The following is a 19,580-nucleotide window of genomic DNA, read 5'->3' as shown; positions in this document are numbered from 1 at the left end:
CATAGCAAGTTGAGTTGTCGGGGTTAGAGAAAGAGAAAGGAAGAGTCACAATGTGGATGGGAAGATGAGTGAGTGAGTGAGTAAGTAGTAGCAAGTGAGGTGAAAGTTCCAGGTTCCAGTCAGAATGCCGCCCGATCGCGAGGTTCTCGCCAATGACGCACCATCAAACAACAGTCTGGAGGATCACGTGGTGGTGGTGGTGGTGGGTTTCGTATTATTGAGCGCATTCTAGATTACTACTCCTACTCCTAGTAATTCTCTCACTCTCACTCTCAAATCCTTTCCTTGTCCTGAGGCACCCGGGGGGCGGGAGGATCTTATTGCGCCCGACTGCTTATCGGCCTTCCACTGCTGTCTGTCGGCTGGTCCCGAAACCTGTCTGTCACTGCCAAAAAAAGAAGAAAAGAAAGAAGGGGGAAAAAAGTACCCACAGCGGATCATTTCTCTCTCCACTCTACTTACTACGTACCTTATTGTCTATTACATAGTAGTCTGTGTGTCTGTTTAACGGTTTTCCTATACTCACACACAAGTCACATTTGCTAACTACTCAGTTTGGCTCTACTTTTAACTTCATGATCCCTAATTTGAAGGGTACATATATACTTCTGCGACTTCAAACCTTCTTTCTTCCCCCCTTACGGCTTGATGGATACGATGATGCTACGGCGCAGGTCATTACCTGACGGCAAGTCTCACATTTTTTTCTTACTCGAAGGATACTCGAATGATGCTCGGGACAAGGGATAATTGACTCTACCGTGGTTTAATATTCTAGCAGTGAAGGTCATGCTACATAACCCGGTCGGGGAAACGAATCCCGGAATAGGAGGCAGACAAGTGGAGACAAATTCATGCACATCCTAGCCATCATCATCATATTTATAGCGTGGTCATCAGCCATTACTAGCCTATTTTTCCCATCTATCTATTTAACTACTCCAACCCCTCCCCTCCCCCCGGTTCCCCTGCGTCGTGCACTTGCCCTCTCACACCTTCAAGTGCTCATCAAACCACTGCACGGCTTGGATGAAAGCATTCTCCTTGGCGAATAGCACCTTGGGGTCGCTGAGGTCTCCCCGCAATGCGAATCTATGACATGATTAGTCTAAGGCGCAGTTCATTGGGTTTCCACAATCACTCACCCATGACCGACACCGCCATAGAGGGTCTGGGCATAGGGCAACGCCAGCGTTTCCAAGATCTGTTCCGATTCGTGTCGCTTCTCGGCGGGGAAGACGTGGTCCTTCTCGGCCGCCGCAATGGCCAGAGGACCCTTGATGGCCTCCAATTCCTCCTTTTCGACCAGACTAGGGTGCGCCAGGAAACCGACATCCACCTTGCCTTGGTCGGGCTTCAGGAACCGAACAACATACTTGGCGCCAAAGCAGTAGCCGATGGCACCGATTTTCTGTCAAGAAATCAGTCCCACCGTTCGTCCGGCCAGCCATTGGGCAGCGGAAAGATAGGCCTACCTTGATGTTGTACTTGGTGCGCAGTTCAGCTATGCACTTTTCCAGGATGGGGTCGATGACGGGGGGAGTATGTGCGATCTTCTTCTCGTGGTACTCGCCCACCAGCCATTTTTGGAGGTCCAGGCCCGCGGCGCCACCAATGGGGATGGGATCACCATAGAAGAGATCGGGGATGAGAACAAAGTAGCCATTGGCGGCGAACTGGTCAGCGATCAGCTGGGCATTCTTGAACCGGTGGCCCAGGATATCAGTCAGTCTATTTGGGTCAGTTGAGACTATTCAGTTGCAACCATTGCAGTGAGAGGGACAGACAGGATGATTGCTTTCTCGGGAGCGGCACCCTCGGGAGCCTTCTTGTAGACTTCAAAGTCATCAATGGTGATGAAGTCGCCAGTCGCGTCGCCGTCATGCTTGACGCCCTGGAAGCAGCACTTTCTAGGAGGGTAGGAGGTCATTGTGATGTGTGTAGTTTGGGGGGGAAGTTCAAGGGACTTGGTCGGAAGGGTTTGGATGCTTGACTATTTGACCATGGACTTCTCCCGGTGACTTTATACCCCTTTTACTACCTTATCCAAATGCAGTTTTGAGTGATCGGAATCGTCTTTGACGGCATATCTCCCTAGTCCTCGGTTACGGACCGTGGTGTTTCTGGTCGGCAAGGATGCTGGGGCATGGTACTTCCTGTTGCCCTCTAGAGATCCGAGGACTGCCCAATGGGGAATTGCCCCGACCGAGATTCGGGTTAGCGCGGGTCCCGCGCTAACCTCAGTCTCGGCCTATTCCGCTGGCATCCCGATTGCGAGGCAACTTCCTCGTTTTACCCAAAAGAGGTAAGAGCGTATTGGGAGTTATTGCCTCAGACAAGTCAGCCTTTAGATTATCTCCTACATACACTGCTAACCTTTCCTCGGCTTGTATCTGCATAGGTACTACACTACTCTGTAATATTATTAGCTATCTACTACTCACTCCGTGGGGCTGGAACAACTGCCACCACCGGTCCCGCTGCGAGTTGCACCGATCGTCCCTCCCCCACATGCCACCACAGAGCGTACTGTGTATACCAACCAGTGTCCCGCGCTGTGGAGGTCGGTATCAGCATCCCGTGAATATAAGCAAGAGACCGGCTGTCATTTGGACTTTCGTCTTCTATTCGCCATTCTGACATACCTCACCTCGTCGACCATTGCCGATCCAATCGATCGATGAGTTGATGGAGTTCAATATGACCACTGCCGGGTCGCAAGGTGAGAAGACACTTGTCCTAACCCAATGAGCATTGCATGCGTTCGCATCCTGACCAAGATACACTTCAGTAGGAGAAATGCGACCGTATCTCTTCCTGCTCCGCCTGCATCACCCGCCGGGCTCCCGATAGGCGACAGCGCGTGCTCCTCTCGCCCTCGCGACGATGATGCCATGGAGAAGGTACACAGATCCTTGCAGAAGGTACCACCGGCCCTACAAAAGCTCCTGCCGAGCAGCCCACAGTCCGAATCATCTTCAATGGCTCCCCATTCACTCTTTCATCCTCGTGTGGACGGGAAACCAATCTCTTGAGAAATACAACTTTCAGCAGGCCCTACGATTATCTCAGCAGCGTTAGCCAGAATGGCGGCCGACAGCGACTTCAGTACGCCTAATATCGACAATGCGTGGGAACTACTATTCTTGGCGCGTTTGGCTGGATCTAATAGGCCATTGGCGGAAGAGGAGCTTTGTGACGGGTCTGTCTATCCGCACGTTGGTCGAGCCTGTGCTCAAAATCAGATCCCGGCTCAAACTCATTCAGTACCGTGTCCTATTCATGGGAATCCATGACGTACATTTGGGGCTCCTTGTTGAGAGGGCGCCCTCCCTCACATGATGGAAGCTCCGTGTCGCATTATCGGTTTCGCGTCAACTGCAATGGTTTGTCGGGAGATATAAACATGAGTCGGATCCAGGAAATACCGGCAGATCGAACTGGGTCGCCTTCTCAAAAGCTTCGTGTCAGCCGAATGAGCTTGACACCGGCTCCAGGGCCGGGGATTGGGCTTCCCACACATAGGCACTCTGCATGTCGACATCACGGATTATTCACACCGTGAAGCATTCACTTAAAGTCATTACGACATCATGGATCATTCACTACTAGTCATTATCTATATCTTGGATCCTGGGCCCACTTCCGCATCAGCGCAGTTAGCAGAGGCTTCTCCAGTGTCGGAAAACCAAATTCGAACATGGCTCCCTTTGAAGGCAGCATCTCCCAGCGTGAGGTCCAGTGGGTCAGGCTCAGCAGTTCCTGCACATACAACAAGATCTGTTATTTCAGGCGAACCAAGTCTGTGGTCAGCCTATCTCACCTCATCAGCATCATTGGACAGTTCCTGATCATCTCTGCTCAGAACCGTACGCTTCCTCTCCTCACCTTATCCATCTATACTGACACTTGTATAGGCTACGATAAACTACAGGACCAAAATGTACCGGGGTATCCCGATGCTCGGGTAGACGCCAGCAACCTACTTAGCAGCCTCGCTTTTGGGGTGTGCGCCTGCACCTTTTTAAATGTCTTTTTGTGCCTCCTCATAATATGCGACTGGTTCTGGCCGGAGCGGAAAGAGAACCTTTGCATTCAATGGGCATGGAAACTCGGTTCCGCTGCGGCGAGCCTGTTCCAACTGGCAGCATGCGTAGTGATTACTATCATCGTGGCAACGCAGGGGGTCCAGATACACGGTGTGTCAGCAGATGAACAAGAAACCATCCGAAGCACCTGGGACTGGATCTCTCTGGCGTACCGAAAAGATGGCCGGACAGTAGCGGGGCTAGTGTTCTACTGGGTTGGGTGTCTGTTCCTATTCTGGGGGTAAGTTCTTGGATGAAATGAATGCGATGAGAGAGATGTCTAACCATGTGCCAGTACCATAATTATGTGGCATTGGTACGCATACCACAACACTGACAGGCCGTTTGCCGAAGATGCGAGAAAGGGAGGAAGCCAAGTCGCAGGTGAAGGAAGGACTTGAGTTAGGCTTCACTGCAGTGAAATAATTAGCTCAGACTAGTTGGGATAAGTCACTTCCGCGGTCTGAGTGAATTATCAGCTTTGTTGCCGTATTGCTGAAGCCCTGGGGCCAATTATGGAACACCAGGAAGACTTTCAGAGGTACTTGCTGCATATTTGAAGTCTCTGGTCCGAGAATCTGATTACCTTGATTACCTAGATGTTCAGTCAGATAAAACTAGAACGCCTTGCAACAAACATAGCCTCAGGGAGACGACAATGTTCACGGTGTAGCCATGTGTCAACCATGTCAAAGCATGTCCTTGACTGCCACGAATATTTTGCTTCTACGTCATATAAGCGATGATTGCCTCTTCCTTTGTTTTATTACAGCGTACTCACTTTCGGAAACTTGGCTACCTAGCTCGAGCTATGGTGGGCTGTCATATAGTAGTATTGCTTCTGCGGCAAATAGGAACAACAGTGCGTCCCACGGTTAAGGTTGGGGTTCAGGGGGGGTGGTGCAGCAATAGCTGCAGGGTACACTTCCAACCTAGAAAAGCGTCTTTGAGGATCTAGGCATTGAATCCGTCACATGGTGCATGCATAGGCGATTCCAACCCCTTATTACACCCGGACTGGCATGACTCAGGATGTAATTTGCTATGCGAGAAACCGGATCTCATCTTCCTGGCAAATATATGCTGTGACTTGCACGTGCACGCAGGCATGACGCAGACTGGCTCAGTGGGTCTAAAGGAAACACCAGCTGTTCTGGAAAGCCGGCGCTGCATACTACAGCGACAAAATGCCGCATGCAGCTAATAGTGTTGCCTGATACTACATCGATTCCGATCGCGGAGTGTGATCGTCTCTATGGGCTTCCATTCCTTCCAGACGTTCCAACCGATGAGAAGCGAGTGACAGAGCATGGCAGAACCGCGTGGCCGACGGAGTGGCACCTTGGCTGGCAGGTCTAAGCTTTGGCCAAGGAAGCTTGCGCTCGGCGTGGGTTGCCGAGGCGGGCAGCCCCGAGCCGTTGTTTACCCTCTCAAAATCAGGGCATCATCTCCTATCAGTGCCTGGCTCATCCAAACTGCTGCTTATCCACGTGTGTTCTGGAATGACTCTACATTGGTGATTCCGTCGTCAGCACGAGGCAGCGGAGATACGAGGGATACTAGAAGAAGTGGGAAGACACCGGCAGCGACCCCGGAGATAAGCCCTTGTCGGGTGCATAACTACTTACTTACTAGTTGACTACACTAGTCGATTAAGCTGCTGCCATTGACCAACGGCAGTCTGTGCCTGTGTCCGTCCCACCCGTCCCTTCTGCCAATGGGAGAGTTGGCCGAAACCACGCCTTTAGACTCCAGAGTATGATTCGAATCCCGTGAGTCCCGCTGAGAGGTGGGATTCAGCCCTGTTACGTCGAGCTGGAGGGCTTCTCGCTTTGGGATGCTGAGCACGTGGGCTCTTCTGTGAGTCTGTCACTGGTAGACATCCCTCCGTCCTCGCTTTCGCTACTTTCTAGCTCACTCATCTTGAGCCGTCTCCTGGCTTGCGTGAGGCCAACAGCTCACAGATGCATGCTGGACCGCAATCTCCGATCGCCGGGTATAAAAGGTCCTCCAAACCCCTCTCGGTCGATATGTACCCCGCTCGTCATCTCCAATCCTCTCGAGAGCACCTTCTCCAGCTTTTGTCAATTGTACCTTCGCAATGCCTCGCACCTCTCTCCTCACCCTGGCCTGTGCTCTGGCCACGGGCGCATCCGCTTTCTCCTACGGCGCTGCCATTCCTCAGTCAACCCAGGAGAAGCAGTTCTCTCAGGAGTTCCGCGATGGCTACAGCATCCTCAAGCACTACGGTGGTAACGGACCCTACTCCGAGCGTGTGTCCTACGGTATCGCTCGCGATCCCCCGACCAGCTGCGAGGTCGATCAGGTCATCATGGTCAAGCGTCACGGAGAGCGCTACCCGTCCCCTTCAGCCGGCAAGGACATCGAAGAGGCCCTGGCCAAGGTCTACAGCATCAACACTACTGAATACAAGGGCGACCTGGCCTTCCTGAACGACTGGACCTACTACGTCCCTAATGAGTGCTACTACAACGCCGAGACCACCAGCGGCCCCTACGCCGGTTTGCTGGACGCGTACAACCATGGCAACGATTACAAGGCTCGCTACGGCCACCTCTGGAACGGTGAGACGGTCGTGCCCTTCTTTTCTAGTGGCTACGGACGTGTCATCGAGACGGCCCGCAAGTTCGGTGAGGGTTTCTTTGGCTACAACTACTCCACCAACGCTGCCCTCAACATCATCTCCGAGTCCGAGGTCATGGGCGCGGACAGCCTCACGCCCACCTGTGACACCGACAACGACCAGACCACCTGCGACAACCTGACTTACCAGCTGCCCCAGTTCAAGGTCGCTGCTGCCCGCCTAAACTCCCAGAACCCCGGCATGAACCTCACCGCATCTGATGTCTACAACCTGATGGGTATGTGATTACGGTACAATCATTGGCTCAAACCTCCAGCTGACAGCATCCTAGTTATGGCCTCCTTTGAGCTCAATGCTCGTCCCTTCTCCAACTGGATCAACGCCTTTACCCAGGACGAATGGGTCAGCTTCGGTTACGTTGAGGATTTGAACTACTACTACTGCGCTGGGTGAGTTTACCATTTGATCCATTATTGTCTTGGATCAGCTAACGATCGATAGTCCCGGTGACAAGAACATGGCTGCTGTGGGTGCCGTCTACGCCAACGCCAGTCTCACCCTCCTGAACCAGGGACCCAAGGAAGCCGGCTCCTTGTTCTTCAACTTGTACGTTCTCGGCAGAATCAGAGTCTCACAAAAAGAAACTCTTCACTAACATATAGTAGTGCCCACGACACCAACATCACCCCCATCCTCGCCGCCCTAGGCGTCCTCATCCCCAACGAGGACCTTCCTCTTGACCGGGTCGCCTTCGGCAACCCCTACTCGATCGGCAACATCGTGCCCATGGGTGGCCATCTGACCATCGAGCGTCTCAGCTGCCAGGCCACCGCCCTCTCGGACGAGGGTACCTACGTGCGTCTGGTGCTGAACGAGGCTGTACTCCCCTTCAACGACTGCACCTCCGGACCGGGCTACTCCTGCCCTCTGGCCAACTACACCTCCATCCTGAACAAGAATCTGCCAGACTACACGACCACCTGCAATGTCTCTGCGTCCTACCCGCAGTATCTGAGCTTCTGGTGGAACTACAACACCACGACGGAGCTGAACTACCGCTCTAGCCCTATTGCCTGCCAGGAGGGTGATGCTATGGACTAGATGCAGAGGGGTAGGTCCCGGGATACTTTAGTGATGATTGATATTCAAGTTTGGTGGTGACGATCACCTTGTTAATAGTCTTGTACAGTCATACGGTGAATGTAAATAATGATAATAGCAATGATACATGTTGGAATCTCGTTTTGTTCTTTGTGTGCATAGGCGCTTTGGGGGTGTATTTTTAGGCGTTAGACTTATTTTCAATTCGTGTATAATGCGGTCAGTAAATGAATCATCAATTATTCAAATGCAATGCTGTATACGTGAAACTATTGGGTTAAGACGCAGCTACTAGCTGACTGCTTGGTTACTTTCTGTGTACACCGCATGCCGTCTCGTATGGTCGGGGTTCAACTTGGACCGTGCTTCGTGAACTTGCCATACTCTCAACGGTCGCATCGGTCTCTTTGACCTCGACGAAAGTGGGATTCGGTTCGTAGCTAGTCCTAGTGAGCAATAAGGTTAATTAAGTCTGTTGACAAGGGATTAGCAGACTGGAGTGGTGACTAAAAGTTCAATCTTGATGGCCCTTCCGAATGTTGCGGCAAAGTCAGGGTTGAAATTATATATCACCGACACAGCACCGAGACAAGAGTGGTTCAGTATTACTACTTATCTGGTTATTAGCACAATTTCAATTAATGTACAAAGGCAAACGATCATCTCGAAGAGGTTACTGTACTGAAGCTGATAGCCATGATATTTGCATACCTATCTGATTACAGCATACTCGCTCTGTCATATGCTTCCCAGGAGTTGGTGGAAAAGCATCGGATTGATTGAGTATGTAGGTAGGGTACAGGTAACCTTTCTGCTACCTGTGTTCTAGCGCATCCACTTTACCAAGGATTCAAGGATGTACATAACAAAACCATTAGCCTTTAAGAACTCGTTTAATAATGTTCTTTGAGAAGTGATGTGCAGAGGGATGGGGATAAGGTATAAAAAGAAAAAACAAAAAATGCTTCCACGCGGATTCGAACCGCGGACCTCATGATTACTAGTCATGCGCTCTACCAACTGAGCCATAGAAGCTGGTTGATGTATACTATGATGACTGTTTGCTTTATATTCAGCAAATCGATCATGCAGCAGATTGATGGCTGTCACAAAAGACGCTTTCTTATGCAGGTTCCCGGATTGACAGGACAACATCCACATCGACCTCCTGTCCAGTCTGACCAACTGTTACAAATGTTTATCTGCAACCCCCTCCTCGACCCAATGGATTAGTCCATTTGCTAATTCTTCCGCTGGGACTCACCATGGCCCACAGCGTACTTCCTAGACCATCTCATCAGTCACCACTTCAAATCAATTCCCCATCGTTCCTGGCCCCCAGCCACTCCAATCTAGCAGCAACATACAAAGAATCCCACAAAGAAATCAGCATCGATGACGTGAGATGTGCCCAACTGGACCTGACGAGGCTGAGGGATGGCGGAGCAGTGAATTCGGATCGTGCAGCCATTGGGGGCCACGGTAAGCCGCCACAGCTTCAGCCCCGGTAGTAGTAGACTACTAGTAGTGTCGAACCCTGTCAGATCCAAATTGTCTGAGATATAAATAACCCCGAACAGATGACCTATCATCCTACCCCCTTTAAGCCATCAAAACAACCGTTCTCTCTCCATTGACAGTACGCACTACAACATATCATCACTACAATTCTGTCCCTGCACGAGAAATGTCCGACCACGATGTCCCCGCGTTCGATGTCTACTTCATCTTCCAGAAACAGGAGCTGAAGCTCGTCTTCAACTCGACAACCCAAGCAAATGCATACCAGGCCTCAAACCGCGAGGGTCGCATCTTCGCCGCGGAGCCCACCGCTGTCTACCTCCCTCACTCCCCCGCCATGACCTATCTCCGCGACAGCAGCAGTGGTCTGGTAATTGGCTTCGCGACCTCCGAAGACGCAGAGACATGGTGCCGCACCTCCATTCTCGGCCATATCTACTCGTCAGAACCATCACCCGAAGTTCGCATCAGACGCAACTGGACGGACGAAGAGCTGGATGAGGTGCTTCGCATTCAGTCCAACACGAATGTCTTCCGAAAAAGTGTCCCCTTCACCCTGCGCCCTGCCATGCCACCAAGCATCACTCCTCCCGCAAGCAATTCCTCTTCCTCTACCACTACCTCGAGAGCCCCGAGTGGTCAGTTCGCACCGCCTCCGTGGGCACAGGTCTCGCTGAACCTGGATTCCGATTCTCCGCCCGCTACGACGTTGACCCCACCGAATCAATATCAACTGCCAAGCACATACTCGCCAGTATCGGATCAGCCACCCAGGGGAAGTATCATAGCGTACCCCGGTCCACAGGCACCACGCGCACAATCCTACGTCGCACCTTCAGAGACAGGGAACGGGCCATCGCAAAGGAAGCCTATTCCACAGGTCGACGAGCTGGGAGTCGCTCCTCTCCGACCTACACATATTTCACCGAGAACGTCCAGCACGAGTCTTCATCGTGTATCAGTTCAGTAGACTTTCGGGAAAGGGAAATGAATGGGACGATTTACATAGCGATGGCGTTTAATGTTGAAGGTAATGCAGTTTTGCATAATTCTTTCTATTGTTGGGTTATTATAATAAAACAGTCGTTAAGAAGAGAATAGGAGTTGATCAGCGGTCTATCGCCGTTCATCGTAGGTGCTGCAATAGAGGGGGTGTTCCTCTGCTGTAGCACCTCATTAATCATGTTTGCGTTATTGAACACAGCGCATCGACCCTGAATAATCACTGGGTTCGATAGCCATCTATAGATAACATCACATCCCCTCAATACTGACGATCCGGCCAAGCATCATACAAGCCCTCGGACACAGTCACTTTGGAGAACGCAACACCACCCACGCCATTATGGAAGAAGCTGATGTTAGTGGAGTTGGCGTACCAGGAACTATCCTCACGTTAGCATCACCACACTTCAATTGTCAACGAGGAAGATACTTACCGAACCCAGGTACTCAACGCAAACCGACCATTGGCATACACCTCCAACACGGAGTTATCCACCACGAGAGTCAAATCTAGCGTCTCAATGGCCTGCTCGCCGCCATTCAGCACGTCAAACAGACGCAACTTGCCAGCTTCCGCACTGCTATCGATACCATCAGTCGTGCGCGCCGCAGCACTAGTGTTGCTACGATCCACGATAATCGACTCATTCGAGAACTGGTAGTACACAGTGGTACTCTCGTGCTCCGATGAGAGGATCTGGAACCCACTCTTAAGTCCCGATCCCCTAGCCGAAGCAGGGAAGGACAGCTGTGCGGACAGAACGAAGAACTTCTCGGATGGCGAGCGCTTGAACGGAACAACACCACTGCTGTTCAGGGTGCGGCCGGACTCAGTGAACGACGTTCCCGACAGCAACGCGGCCTTGGTCTCCCGGGCAATGGAGATACCCAGCGTCTGCAGCTCGACGGTGCCCGCACTGCCATCGCTGCTCACGACCTGCCACGAGGCACCAGACTCCCGGGCCAGAGCATTGTCCACCACATTGGGGATATACAGCACGCGCAACTCACGCGGAAGCAGCAGCGTACCGGTCCAATTCTGCTGGTTCGTGGGGAACCCTTCGGCCTGTTCGAACAGGTCACCGGACAGCCAGACGTAGGAGATGAAGCGATCCGGGGCGCCGCTCTTCGTGGAAGGCAGAGAAGTCGAGGGGAGAACCTTTCCGGCAGCAGCGTAAGAGGAGAAGCCCCAGTCGAGGAAGCCCGCCATGTTGGGGTTGAACGAGACAGAGCCATTGCGAGAGACTGTACCGGACACCCAGAGCATGTCGTGGATGCTGGTGAGCTGGGGCACGACGGGCAGGTCAGAGCCCTCAGTGCCGATGGTGGTGAAGATCTGGCCGTGGGGGTTGTATCCGTACTCGTCGAGACTGAAGACGTTGCCGGTCTCAAAGTTGAAGGCCCAGCGGCCGGCCCAGGTGCCGTTACCCCAGGTGGAGTTGGTGGGTTCGTGCCACCATTGGCCGAGGTACTCCCAGTACTGAAAGTCCGAGTCGTACTGGCGGTAGAGGAATTGAGCGGGGCCCTTTTCGTGCAGACCACCGGAGATGACGGTGTACCAGGTGTTGTTCTTGCTGTGGAGGAGGGAGTCAAGAGTGGGGTTTTGGAAGACGTAGGGGTCCCGGAATGCGGTGACGTTGTAGGCGAAGGGAGGGCCAGGGATGACGGGGCCCTGGTCGAGCTTGGTGAAGTTGCTGCCGCCGTCGGAGGAGACGGCGAGGGATTGAGTCTCACTGCCGCGGGTGTAGGGGATCGACCAGTGGATGGGGAGGTAGGAGACGGAGGTGTAGAGGAGGGTGGGGAGGCCGTTGATGCCGTTGGGGATGACGGAGCCGTCGAAGACAGCGACGGGGTCGTTGATGCCCCCAGGGACAATGACTTGGTTGCCTTGGTTGAGGTCTTGGTAGGTGGCTAGGTCATCGGTGGTGGCACTGGAGATGCCGCTGCCATCGTGAAGGAAGCCGACGTGGAAGAGGCCCGTGGCGGGATCGGTGTAATGCAGGCAGGGATCACCGATCTGGCCGTTTGGGGGCAGGACGTGGGCGCGGGGCCGCCATGTTTCGAAGAGGGAGCCATTGGGCAGGGTGGAGAGGTTTGGAGGAGCGACATTGTAGTCGATGACCACGGAGGCCCGCGTCTGCATTGAAGGAGAGGCAGCAGCAGCACTGCCGAGCAGTACGGAAGCCGTTTGAAGCTTCATGTCGAGGTATCGCAAAGGAGGGGACACTCACTTCCCCTCCCTTGGCAGAGGGGAAAAGTGACACTTTATATGGCATGTTTTTGTTTGATGCAGGGGTGCCGGGGAATTTCCGACAACTAGAACTAGAATGGTTGGAATGCTGGATGAATATTCCGTATCCTCGGGGAAATCGAGGATTGCGGAGGAAGTCCGCTTAGGGTTCGCGCGGGGAGATTCAGCGTGGATTCCCCGAAATTTCCCCCGGGTTCCCGCAACGAGGTTATGATGCTGCCGATCTTCGAATGGGGACCCGCTGAGGTTCTGTTGACCCGTTTGAACTTACTTGCTGAGTAGGTAAGTTAGCTCGTGGAGTGCTTTGGATTAACCGTAAAGAGAAAGTGAGAGCCGGAGGTTTGTCGGTATGACGAGGTGGAGATCTAGTGGGAACAGCAGTGAAGAAGAGATGAAAAGTGGGCAGATGATAAGAAGAAAAGGTTTAACGACTCGTATAGGACACGAGGTGCTGCTTCAAGTATGATTTAGGGGTGTTTTGGGCGAACGGTGTGAACAGTCTTTATCGCGCAATGTGTGCCTTGGTCTGGCTTGTTCGCACTGGTCCGTCACACTCGCAGCGATGATGAGGGTTCAAAGATCTCTTGTCATCGGAGGGAGATAAGTCCCAGGCACCAAGATACTCCTTGTTTAAAGCTCATTATCAATCAATCAGTCTGGGCCGGAAGAGGGTCGGGAAGCTGATTGCCGACACGGCATATGGTGGAGACTGCGAGGTTGTGACATCGGGTCAGGAAGGTCACAGAATAAGGATCAATATGCTCTGTGAGATGCGACTATCGACCATTACATAAATTAATCAATACTGATCGGTATCTCTTGTCAAGTTCCTGCAACAATGATCAAAACGGATATATCAAGAAAGAAAGAAATCGACACATTTCGTACGAAAGACGGAACTAGTTGGTGATACTGGGGGCAGACACGAGAACACATTCTGGGTTATGAACCCTTATGCACATTGAACGAGTAAGGGCGTTCCAGATGATGTATGTCTAGTTCCAGATGGTGGATCTATGACAAATGATGTAGAGTAATGAAATATGGGGCAAGGACTGAATACATATGGGTCGTTGCAAATTCTGTAACATTCTTCTGCGCTTTATCTTATACTATGCTGACATATGCTGTCCCTTTATTTACCGCAAGGAAATAGAGCTGATGTTTCACACGTACCTGGAAAGTAGAATTAGGATTGGGCGAAGAAAAGAGCTACACAGAGTTACACAATACAATCGTAATTCGGAAAATCTATGCTTCATGGAGAGAACATGAATTTATCTTATATCTTCATCTGAAGGGGCCATGTAATTGGGGAGACAGAATTTTCTATAAATAATGAGACCATGATGTTCTATTTCTTAGTTGTTATTTTCTATATCTGTTTATTCTACTCTATTCTATTTTATTTTTTTTAATCCCGAAATGACGCCGTGCCCTGAATTGTGATTTATATACCCCTCAAACTACCATGTCTAACATCATATCTCTTATGAGATTATGTAACACCCCGTAGCCTGCCATTTGTTGTGTCCTTCATAATACCAATTGTATAAAGAAGCATGTTCACAGTGTGGTGCCAGCAACTGACGGCGAGCAGAACCATGCGCAGATTAGTCCTGAACGGGTCGAAGAAGCCGCCGTCCACTACCAATTTTGTCAATAACAACGATTAATGTTAGATAATTTATCTTGGTAATCGCTCAATAGTGGTTTCAGCCTATGCTAGAAAAGGCAGTTTTTCAATCAGAGAGACTCATTTCGAGTGAGGTCCAGAGAAACCTTTCGAGACGCATTCTAGGGAGATCCAACAATGCGAGATGAATTGGCCAAGCACAAGATAGCTAAAGGGAGACGTGTAGGAGGGGCCAGTCGGATCCGCAGATTCCGACCAAGCTACAGCTGCAGCGGGCCTTCTTGAAGTCAGAGCATCAGCCCTACAGCAGTCTTCACTGGATCTAGCTTTCTGTTACATAGGTAGCCTAGCCCTATAGCATACTTCAGGGTGCAGACAGTTGGAGATGACAATGTATAGAATTTAATTATTCAAAATTCTGCCTCGGACAGACTGTCGGTCAGAGGTCCTGTGCGAGTCTTTTACGATGATGCATCTACTATCGATGTTGACGTGTCCCTAGAGGTTCATGTGGATGAAAGACAAAGGATGCGTCATGACAACTTTGATGCATGGCAATCCCAAACGTGTCCAAGCGTTCCCTGCAGTTCCTAACCATGATTGGTTACCATCACTCAACACTCCATGCAGATTCTATTGGTGAGCCCCAGTGTGCTGCTACAATGATTGGCTCGGTCCATATCTCTGACTTGTCCCAATTCAATTGGTCGGATGGGTGCAGGGTTATGTAGGTCCAACAGGCGATCTGTGCTTACAAGGCTAGCAGGCGGAACATTTTGTGACAGGTACAGTCGACTCTTCTCACATGCTGCCATTCGTTACGGTAGAGGGCCATCCATTGACCGGCTCGCAGCTTGATAGAGGCGTCTGGCGTATCTAGCTTGTACGACAGCAGAAAGTCACTTCCTATGCAAATTGCTGCATGGTCCACGAGAGCAGGCCTAACGGGAATTATTGGCTTGTAGTGCGGTGATCGCTCTGGCGGTTTTCTGTCACAAATGGCACGTTGGGCTGGTGTCATGAAAGAACCAGAATCCATCTAGCGATTCTGTGCGCACACTAGCATGGCGCTAAGTGCTAGTAATGAAAGGGATCCTGGTCAAAGTCGAAGACCCAGCGACCAGGCTCCAAGAAATTGGAATCTTGTATCACCGATGTTGTACGGCAACTGAGAGAACGATCATATACCCCGTGGGATCGGAAGACGTCAAATTGGGCTAGAGGTCATCTGAGCGAAATATTCTCTAAGTGAGCCTCACCCCGGTCTCATAGTGGATCGAAGTTATACTGATCTCGGCGTTGTTCGCAAGCATGAGTGCCTCGCGCTAAATTTAAGACGATGTAACTGTACTGCATGGTGGCGGTCAGAGAAAGGAGCCCAAGTTCTTGACGGCTCTTAGTGGAGTAGACACAAGGCCTGGGGCAAGATAGATCAAAGTAATAACTAGGATCTGGATTGCTCCTCCCCCCACTCAGACGCCTAGTCCAGGATAAAGACAGGAGCGGCCATTAGTCACGTTGGAAGAGGCTAGACAGTATACTGTTTTAATAGCGGCGAACAGGCAGACTGAAAAGTCAGATGGAGAAAATATCGAAAGCTGACGGTGATTGCGGCTTAATTCTTCACGTCACCATTGAACATGGCGGCAGAGTCTCCAGCCTCCCATTTAACCGCCGAGATGCTTGTGACGTTGGAGATGTTCAAGGATTCGCCGTGGGAGGAACCGGTCCCCGTTAGTCCCTTCTGGGACAGTATAGACTACTCGATCGCTCGCAATTTCCTCGGCAGCTTTACACACGCCGAACGGGCACAGCTGCCCATCGACGAGGACAGCACCGCTGACCAGCAATCCAAGCTTATACTCCTCCTACGACTCCTGCAGAAGAAATTGGATGAAGAAGAAGCTGCCACTTCTCCCCCATCCAGCCTCTACACCAGTAATTACCACCAGTGGTACCGATTATGGCAAGGGATCTACGTCCTTCAGGACGAGTTGAACCTGCCCGAGGCGGAACAGACCGTTCGGATGCTGGTGGACAAGACACCATACAAATCGAATCCAGTACCATCGCATATGTTAGCAGAGCACCTGGTAAAAGTTGGCAAGTATGAAGAGGCAGAACGGACCGAGAGACCGATCCGCGCATGGATGGATGCCCGGCCGCATTTGGGGCCGTCCTCCCCACAGGCGCTCAACGCTCGTCGGCTTATCGCCCAAGCCTTGTGGGGACAGGGACCGTCGAGGCGCTCGGAAGCCGAAGCTCTAATAGCCGATATTCATTGGATCGTCGAGGAGATGGGAGAAGGGCAGTTTGCGGTTTACCAGGCGGAAGAGAGAAGGTTGAACCAGGTGATGATGGCCACTCTACAGTGACTCTGTTCATATATTTGGGTGAATTTCCCTAGTTATAGGGACCGCCAATGCCCACTCTCAATGGCTCGGGCTATGCTTTCTTCCCCAATCGTTACTAGGATGTGCAAATTGTTGCCATCAAGCCGTATGGCAGCTTCCTGTTGCATGGGCTTGTCGCGCGCCGCATACAAACGTGCGCGTAGGTAGATACTGAAGAGTGCGGGAAGAATTTAACGGCGCAAGAACAAGGAGGACTGTCATACATGCAATTGAATTTTTGCGCATTCTTCTTAGTAATCTATTGTTGGGCGATATATGTCGTGACGGAAGTATTATACAGGAATAAAGGGCAATTAAGGAGCGCGAGATTAGAGTCCGTCGAGCGGTTTAGGTATTATAAGGAATGTGGTCTGGCGAGGGTGGGTGTATATGTCGATCGAGGAGTCGCAGGAAAAGGGTATATTCGGGAAGGAAGTTGGAGGAAGGCAATTAGTCGGTGCCGATGCACTTTTCGCAGCAGCTGCAGCAGTGGCAGCAGAAGCAGCAACTGAGCGAAACCAAGCAGTCAGCACATGGATGTACACAAAAAGGGGCAATTCTCGTATGAATTTGGCGGGGCGATCACTCACGCATCCTCTGGTCCGTCACCACCACGCAAGCGCAGTTCCATTCCTTCGCCAAGGGACTGAAGTGGTGTTTCTTAGTTCTCAAGTCTGCGGTGTTATAGCATAGAATGCAATCCAAGCACGTACAGGCTGATCGGTGACGATCTCATCCATGGTGGGGGCGGCCGGGCTCTGAGGTTGGTTCATGGTGAGAGTGACGGGATCCCAAGTCACCTCCTGAACCTCCTCCTGGCCGGAGGGGCGGAACCAGCTCATCACAGCATCAAACATTATGTCTATAAATATTCGAGCGGTATTTCAACCTGCGATTGAGTGATATGGAGCAAAATTGGCCGTGAATTGTTGCCAAGGAGCGAGCGATAAACCCAAAAAAACGAGTGTCGGGGTGGATGGGTGTAGGCAAAAATTACAAGGAGCGGCGGGTTGAGGGAGAAAAGAAGAAAATGAAGAGGATGGAAGAGGAGAGAGGATGACAGAAAAGGCTAAGACGACACCATCGACGCCATTTAAGATTGATCCCGCGGACTATGCGGAGCTATGTACACAAGGCTCGCATTTTTTTTCCCTGCTTCCGCAGGGGGGCCTTTTCGCTGAACGAGGGGACAGACAGCCAGCCTAGGCAGAGAGAAGAGTTCCGATAAAGGTCTCCATCCAGGAAGCTTAGCCCGATCGGTTTGCCCTTAGTGGCCGAACCATTTGTGAATGGCCTCGTCGTAGGCGACGAGTCCTTGCTGTCAGGGCTCCGCCCGGACATACGTAACTTAGCGGAGTCGAATTTTCACGGCTCTGACGGGTTGCCGTTGTCCGAGAGGGGAGGCCTACGTAGACCATCTCATCCGCGAGGACCAAAGTGGTTAATCGCGTGGACAGGGAGGCGCATGCTTGGTGGAGAGGGGAATGTACAATGGTAGAAGCACTAGGGAAGGCTAGGAGTTGGCACTATTCAGGCCCAGCAAATTGGTTCGTTAGATAGGGAGGAGATAAGTTCGTCCAGAACGACGAAGAAACATAGTAAGTCAATGGAGGAGACAAGAGCTAGGAGATCCTCAGCCTTAGGTGGTGCTGATTGGCAGAGATGGCCATGTCAGAAAAGCTGGGGAGGTCAATCCGGCCAGCGACCCGACAGGATTCAGATCATGATGGGAAGAGATTTGCAACTGAAAGACTGGTTAGTGGTGGGTGGATACTGGATACAGAGAGGAGGGCTGAGAAAGAAGAAATCAAGAGACTCAGGCAGGCAGGCAGCAGTCCGACCGGGAAATTCCCTCGATTGGGATGAGGTTTGGAATACACTTTCCCCTATGAGGTCTAGTGCTCACCACTAGCTTGTCTTAGCGTAGCATTTCCGCCAATTATATTCTACTAGACTCGTCAACCAGTTTTCTTTATTTGTTTATCCGCCAGAGGAGACTATTCCTCTTTGGGCTGTGCCTCAATAGGCATCTGCATTTACTGAGAGACTGCTCTATCGACGTATTATCATTTCATTTCCACCCACTGATAACTATCATTTGTATGTGATCAAAAGGAGGACCAAATTAGGAGGGGCTCGTACCCCTGGTTTTACACCCTTGATTCTCAGGGTTTCTTCAAAGGGTATCGTACTATCTAACTAATGATAATAAAAGATGCCATTCGCCATCGTACCTTTCAGTTCATCCCAATATTACCTAGTGGTGGTTGTACTTCCTTTTACATTTCTGCACGAAGAAAGTCAGTGCAGCGTCAAGGAGTGGGCTCACCATCTGCAAACTGTGGAGCCCCTTGATGCTTTGAGCCATCTGGTGTTCAAGAATAGTGTGATCGACACAATCAACTTGCGACGCCCGTCACCACCGCAGGTATACCAGCGTACATTAATACCACTGAATCGCACCTGGATAGTACAGAGTACATGGTGCTTGATGTTGTGTTACGCGTTGGGACTCGCAATCCTGGCGATCCTTCCAGATTCTTTATGAGTGTTGTTAGGCGGGATGCACCTAATCGATAGTGCCCCCAGCCTGAAATATACCCACGCTCAATGAGCTAATGCACCACAGAAATTTGAACTATTCTATAGATCAAGGATCCTGCCTCGCTGCTGCAGATGTCCAGTGTGGCCCGACATCCAATAGCAGAGAGTCTTTTACGGCAAGCAAAGGGTAGCATCTCTGGCATGTGGTCCAGTGTCACCTTGTCTCGGGCGTACCAGAGTTGCCAGAATCTAGCTCAAGTTCTAGAATGGCAGTTTAGCCCGACGGCCACCCTTCTATATTGCTTCTGCCCCATTACAACGGCCGTTCAGCCACTCCGATGTCAGCCTCCCGCCCGACAAGCTTTTTGGTCGGATGCTAAGCTTTATTCTGGTGCCTAAATTTATCCGTGGACCATGCTTCAGTCCGAACCATGCC

The 19,580-nt window shown here is 51.3% G+C and overlaps 8 protein-coding genes and 1 non-coding gene across 9 annotated transcripts; 5 read left to right on the top strand and 4 right to left on the bottom strand.

The window, feature by feature from the left end:
* Window positions 1-989: 989 nt before the first annotated feature.
* Window positions 990-1,930, bottom strand: AKAW2_52033S (uncharacterized protein; the record flags this gene model as incomplete). Its single annotated transcript, XM_041692028.1, has 4 exons — window positions 990-1,092; window positions 1,146-1,411; window positions 1,476-1,731; window positions 1,788-1,930. 4 exons carry the CDS (start codon window positions 1,928-1,930, stop codon window positions 990-992), a joined length of 768 nt encoding a protein of 255 aa, XP_041545454.1.
* Window positions 1,931-3,700: 1,770 nt separating this feature from the next.
* AKAW2_52032A (uncharacterized protein) lies at window positions 3,701-4,489 on the top strand (the record flags this gene model as incomplete). Its single annotated transcript, XM_041692027.1, has 3 exons — window positions 3,701-3,869; window positions 3,918-4,329; window positions 4,384-4,489. The coding sequence occupies 3 exons, from the start codon at window positions 3,701-3,703 to the stop codon at window positions 4,487-4,489; spliced, it is 687 nt and encodes a 228-aa protein (XP_041545453.1).
* A 1,700-nt stretch (window positions 4,490-6,189) lies between these two features.
* On the top strand, window positions 6,190-7,794 carry PHO5_2 (histidine phosphatase family protein; the record flags this gene model as incomplete). The annotated part of the gene is made up of 4 exons (XM_041692026.1): window positions 6,190-6,970; window positions 7,025-7,142; window positions 7,195-7,299; window positions 7,359-7,794. 4 exons carry the CDS (start codon window positions 6,190-6,192, stop codon window positions 7,792-7,794), a joined length of 1,440 nt encoding a protein of 479 aa, XP_041545452.1.
* A 962-nt stretch (window positions 7,795-8,756) lies between these two features.
* On the bottom strand, window positions 8,757-8,829 carry AKAW2_t50029S. Its single transcript has one exon. It is a non-coding gene; the product is annotated as a tRNA-Thr (tRNA).
* Window positions 8,830-8,919: 90 nt separating this feature from the next.
* Window positions 8,920-9,400, top strand: AKAW2_52030A (uncharacterized protein; the record flags this gene model as incomplete). Its single annotated transcript, XM_041692025.1, has 3 exons — window positions 8,920-8,990; window positions 9,071-9,276; window positions 9,375-9,400. 3 exons carry the CDS (start codon window positions 8,920-8,922, stop codon window positions 9,398-9,400), a joined length of 303 nt encoding a protein of 100 aa, XP_041545451.1.
* An 81-nt stretch (window positions 9,401-9,481) lies between these two features.
* AKAW2_52029A (uncharacterized protein) lies at window positions 9,482-10,285 on the top strand (the record flags this gene model as incomplete). The annotated part of the gene is made up of 1 exon (XM_041692024.1): window positions 9,482-10,285. The coding sequence occupies one exon, from the start codon at window positions 9,482-9,484 to the stop codon at window positions 10,283-10,285; it is 804 nt and encodes a 267-aa protein (XP_041545450.1).
* A 294-nt stretch (window positions 10,286-10,579) lies between these two features.
* On the bottom strand, window positions 10,580-12,520 carry AKAW2_52028S (glycoside hydrolase family 32 protein; the record flags this gene model as incomplete). The annotated part of the gene is made up of 2 exons (XM_041692022.1): window positions 10,580-10,700; window positions 10,755-12,520. 2 exons carry the CDS (start codon window positions 12,518-12,520, stop codon window positions 10,580-10,582), a joined length of 1,887 nt encoding a protein of 628 aa, XP_041545449.1.
* A 3,327-nt stretch (window positions 12,521-15,847) lies between these two features.
* Window positions 15,848-16,582, top strand: AKAW2_52027A (uncharacterized protein; the record flags this gene model as incomplete). The annotated part of the gene is made up of 1 exon (XM_041692021.1): window positions 15,848-16,582. The coding sequence occupies one exon, from the start codon at window positions 15,848-15,850 to the stop codon at window positions 16,580-16,582; it is 735 nt and encodes a 244-aa protein (XP_041545448.1).
* Window positions 16,583-17,050: 468 nt separating this feature from the next.
* AKAW2_52026S (uncharacterized protein) lies at window positions 17,051-17,457 on the bottom strand (the record flags this gene model as incomplete). Its single annotated transcript, XM_041692020.1, has 3 exons — window positions 17,051-17,108; window positions 17,191-17,246; window positions 17,314-17,457. The coding sequence occupies 3 exons, from the start codon at window positions 17,455-17,457 to the stop codon at window positions 17,051-17,053; spliced, it is 258 nt and encodes an 85-aa protein (XP_041545447.1).
* Window positions 17,458-19,580: the final 2,123 nt, after the last annotated feature.

The sequence above is a fragment of the Aspergillus luchuensis genome, chromosome 5 (assembly GCF_016861625.1).
Source record: "Aspergillus luchuensis IFO 4308 DNA, chromosome 5, nearly complete sequence".
NCBI classification, from domain to species: Eukaryota; Fungi; Ascomycota; class Eurotiomycetes; order Eurotiales; family Aspergillaceae; genus Aspergillus; species Aspergillus luchuensis.
Note: the sequence above shows the minus strand (reverse complement) of the source record. Positions and strands in the feature narration are given on the sequence as shown.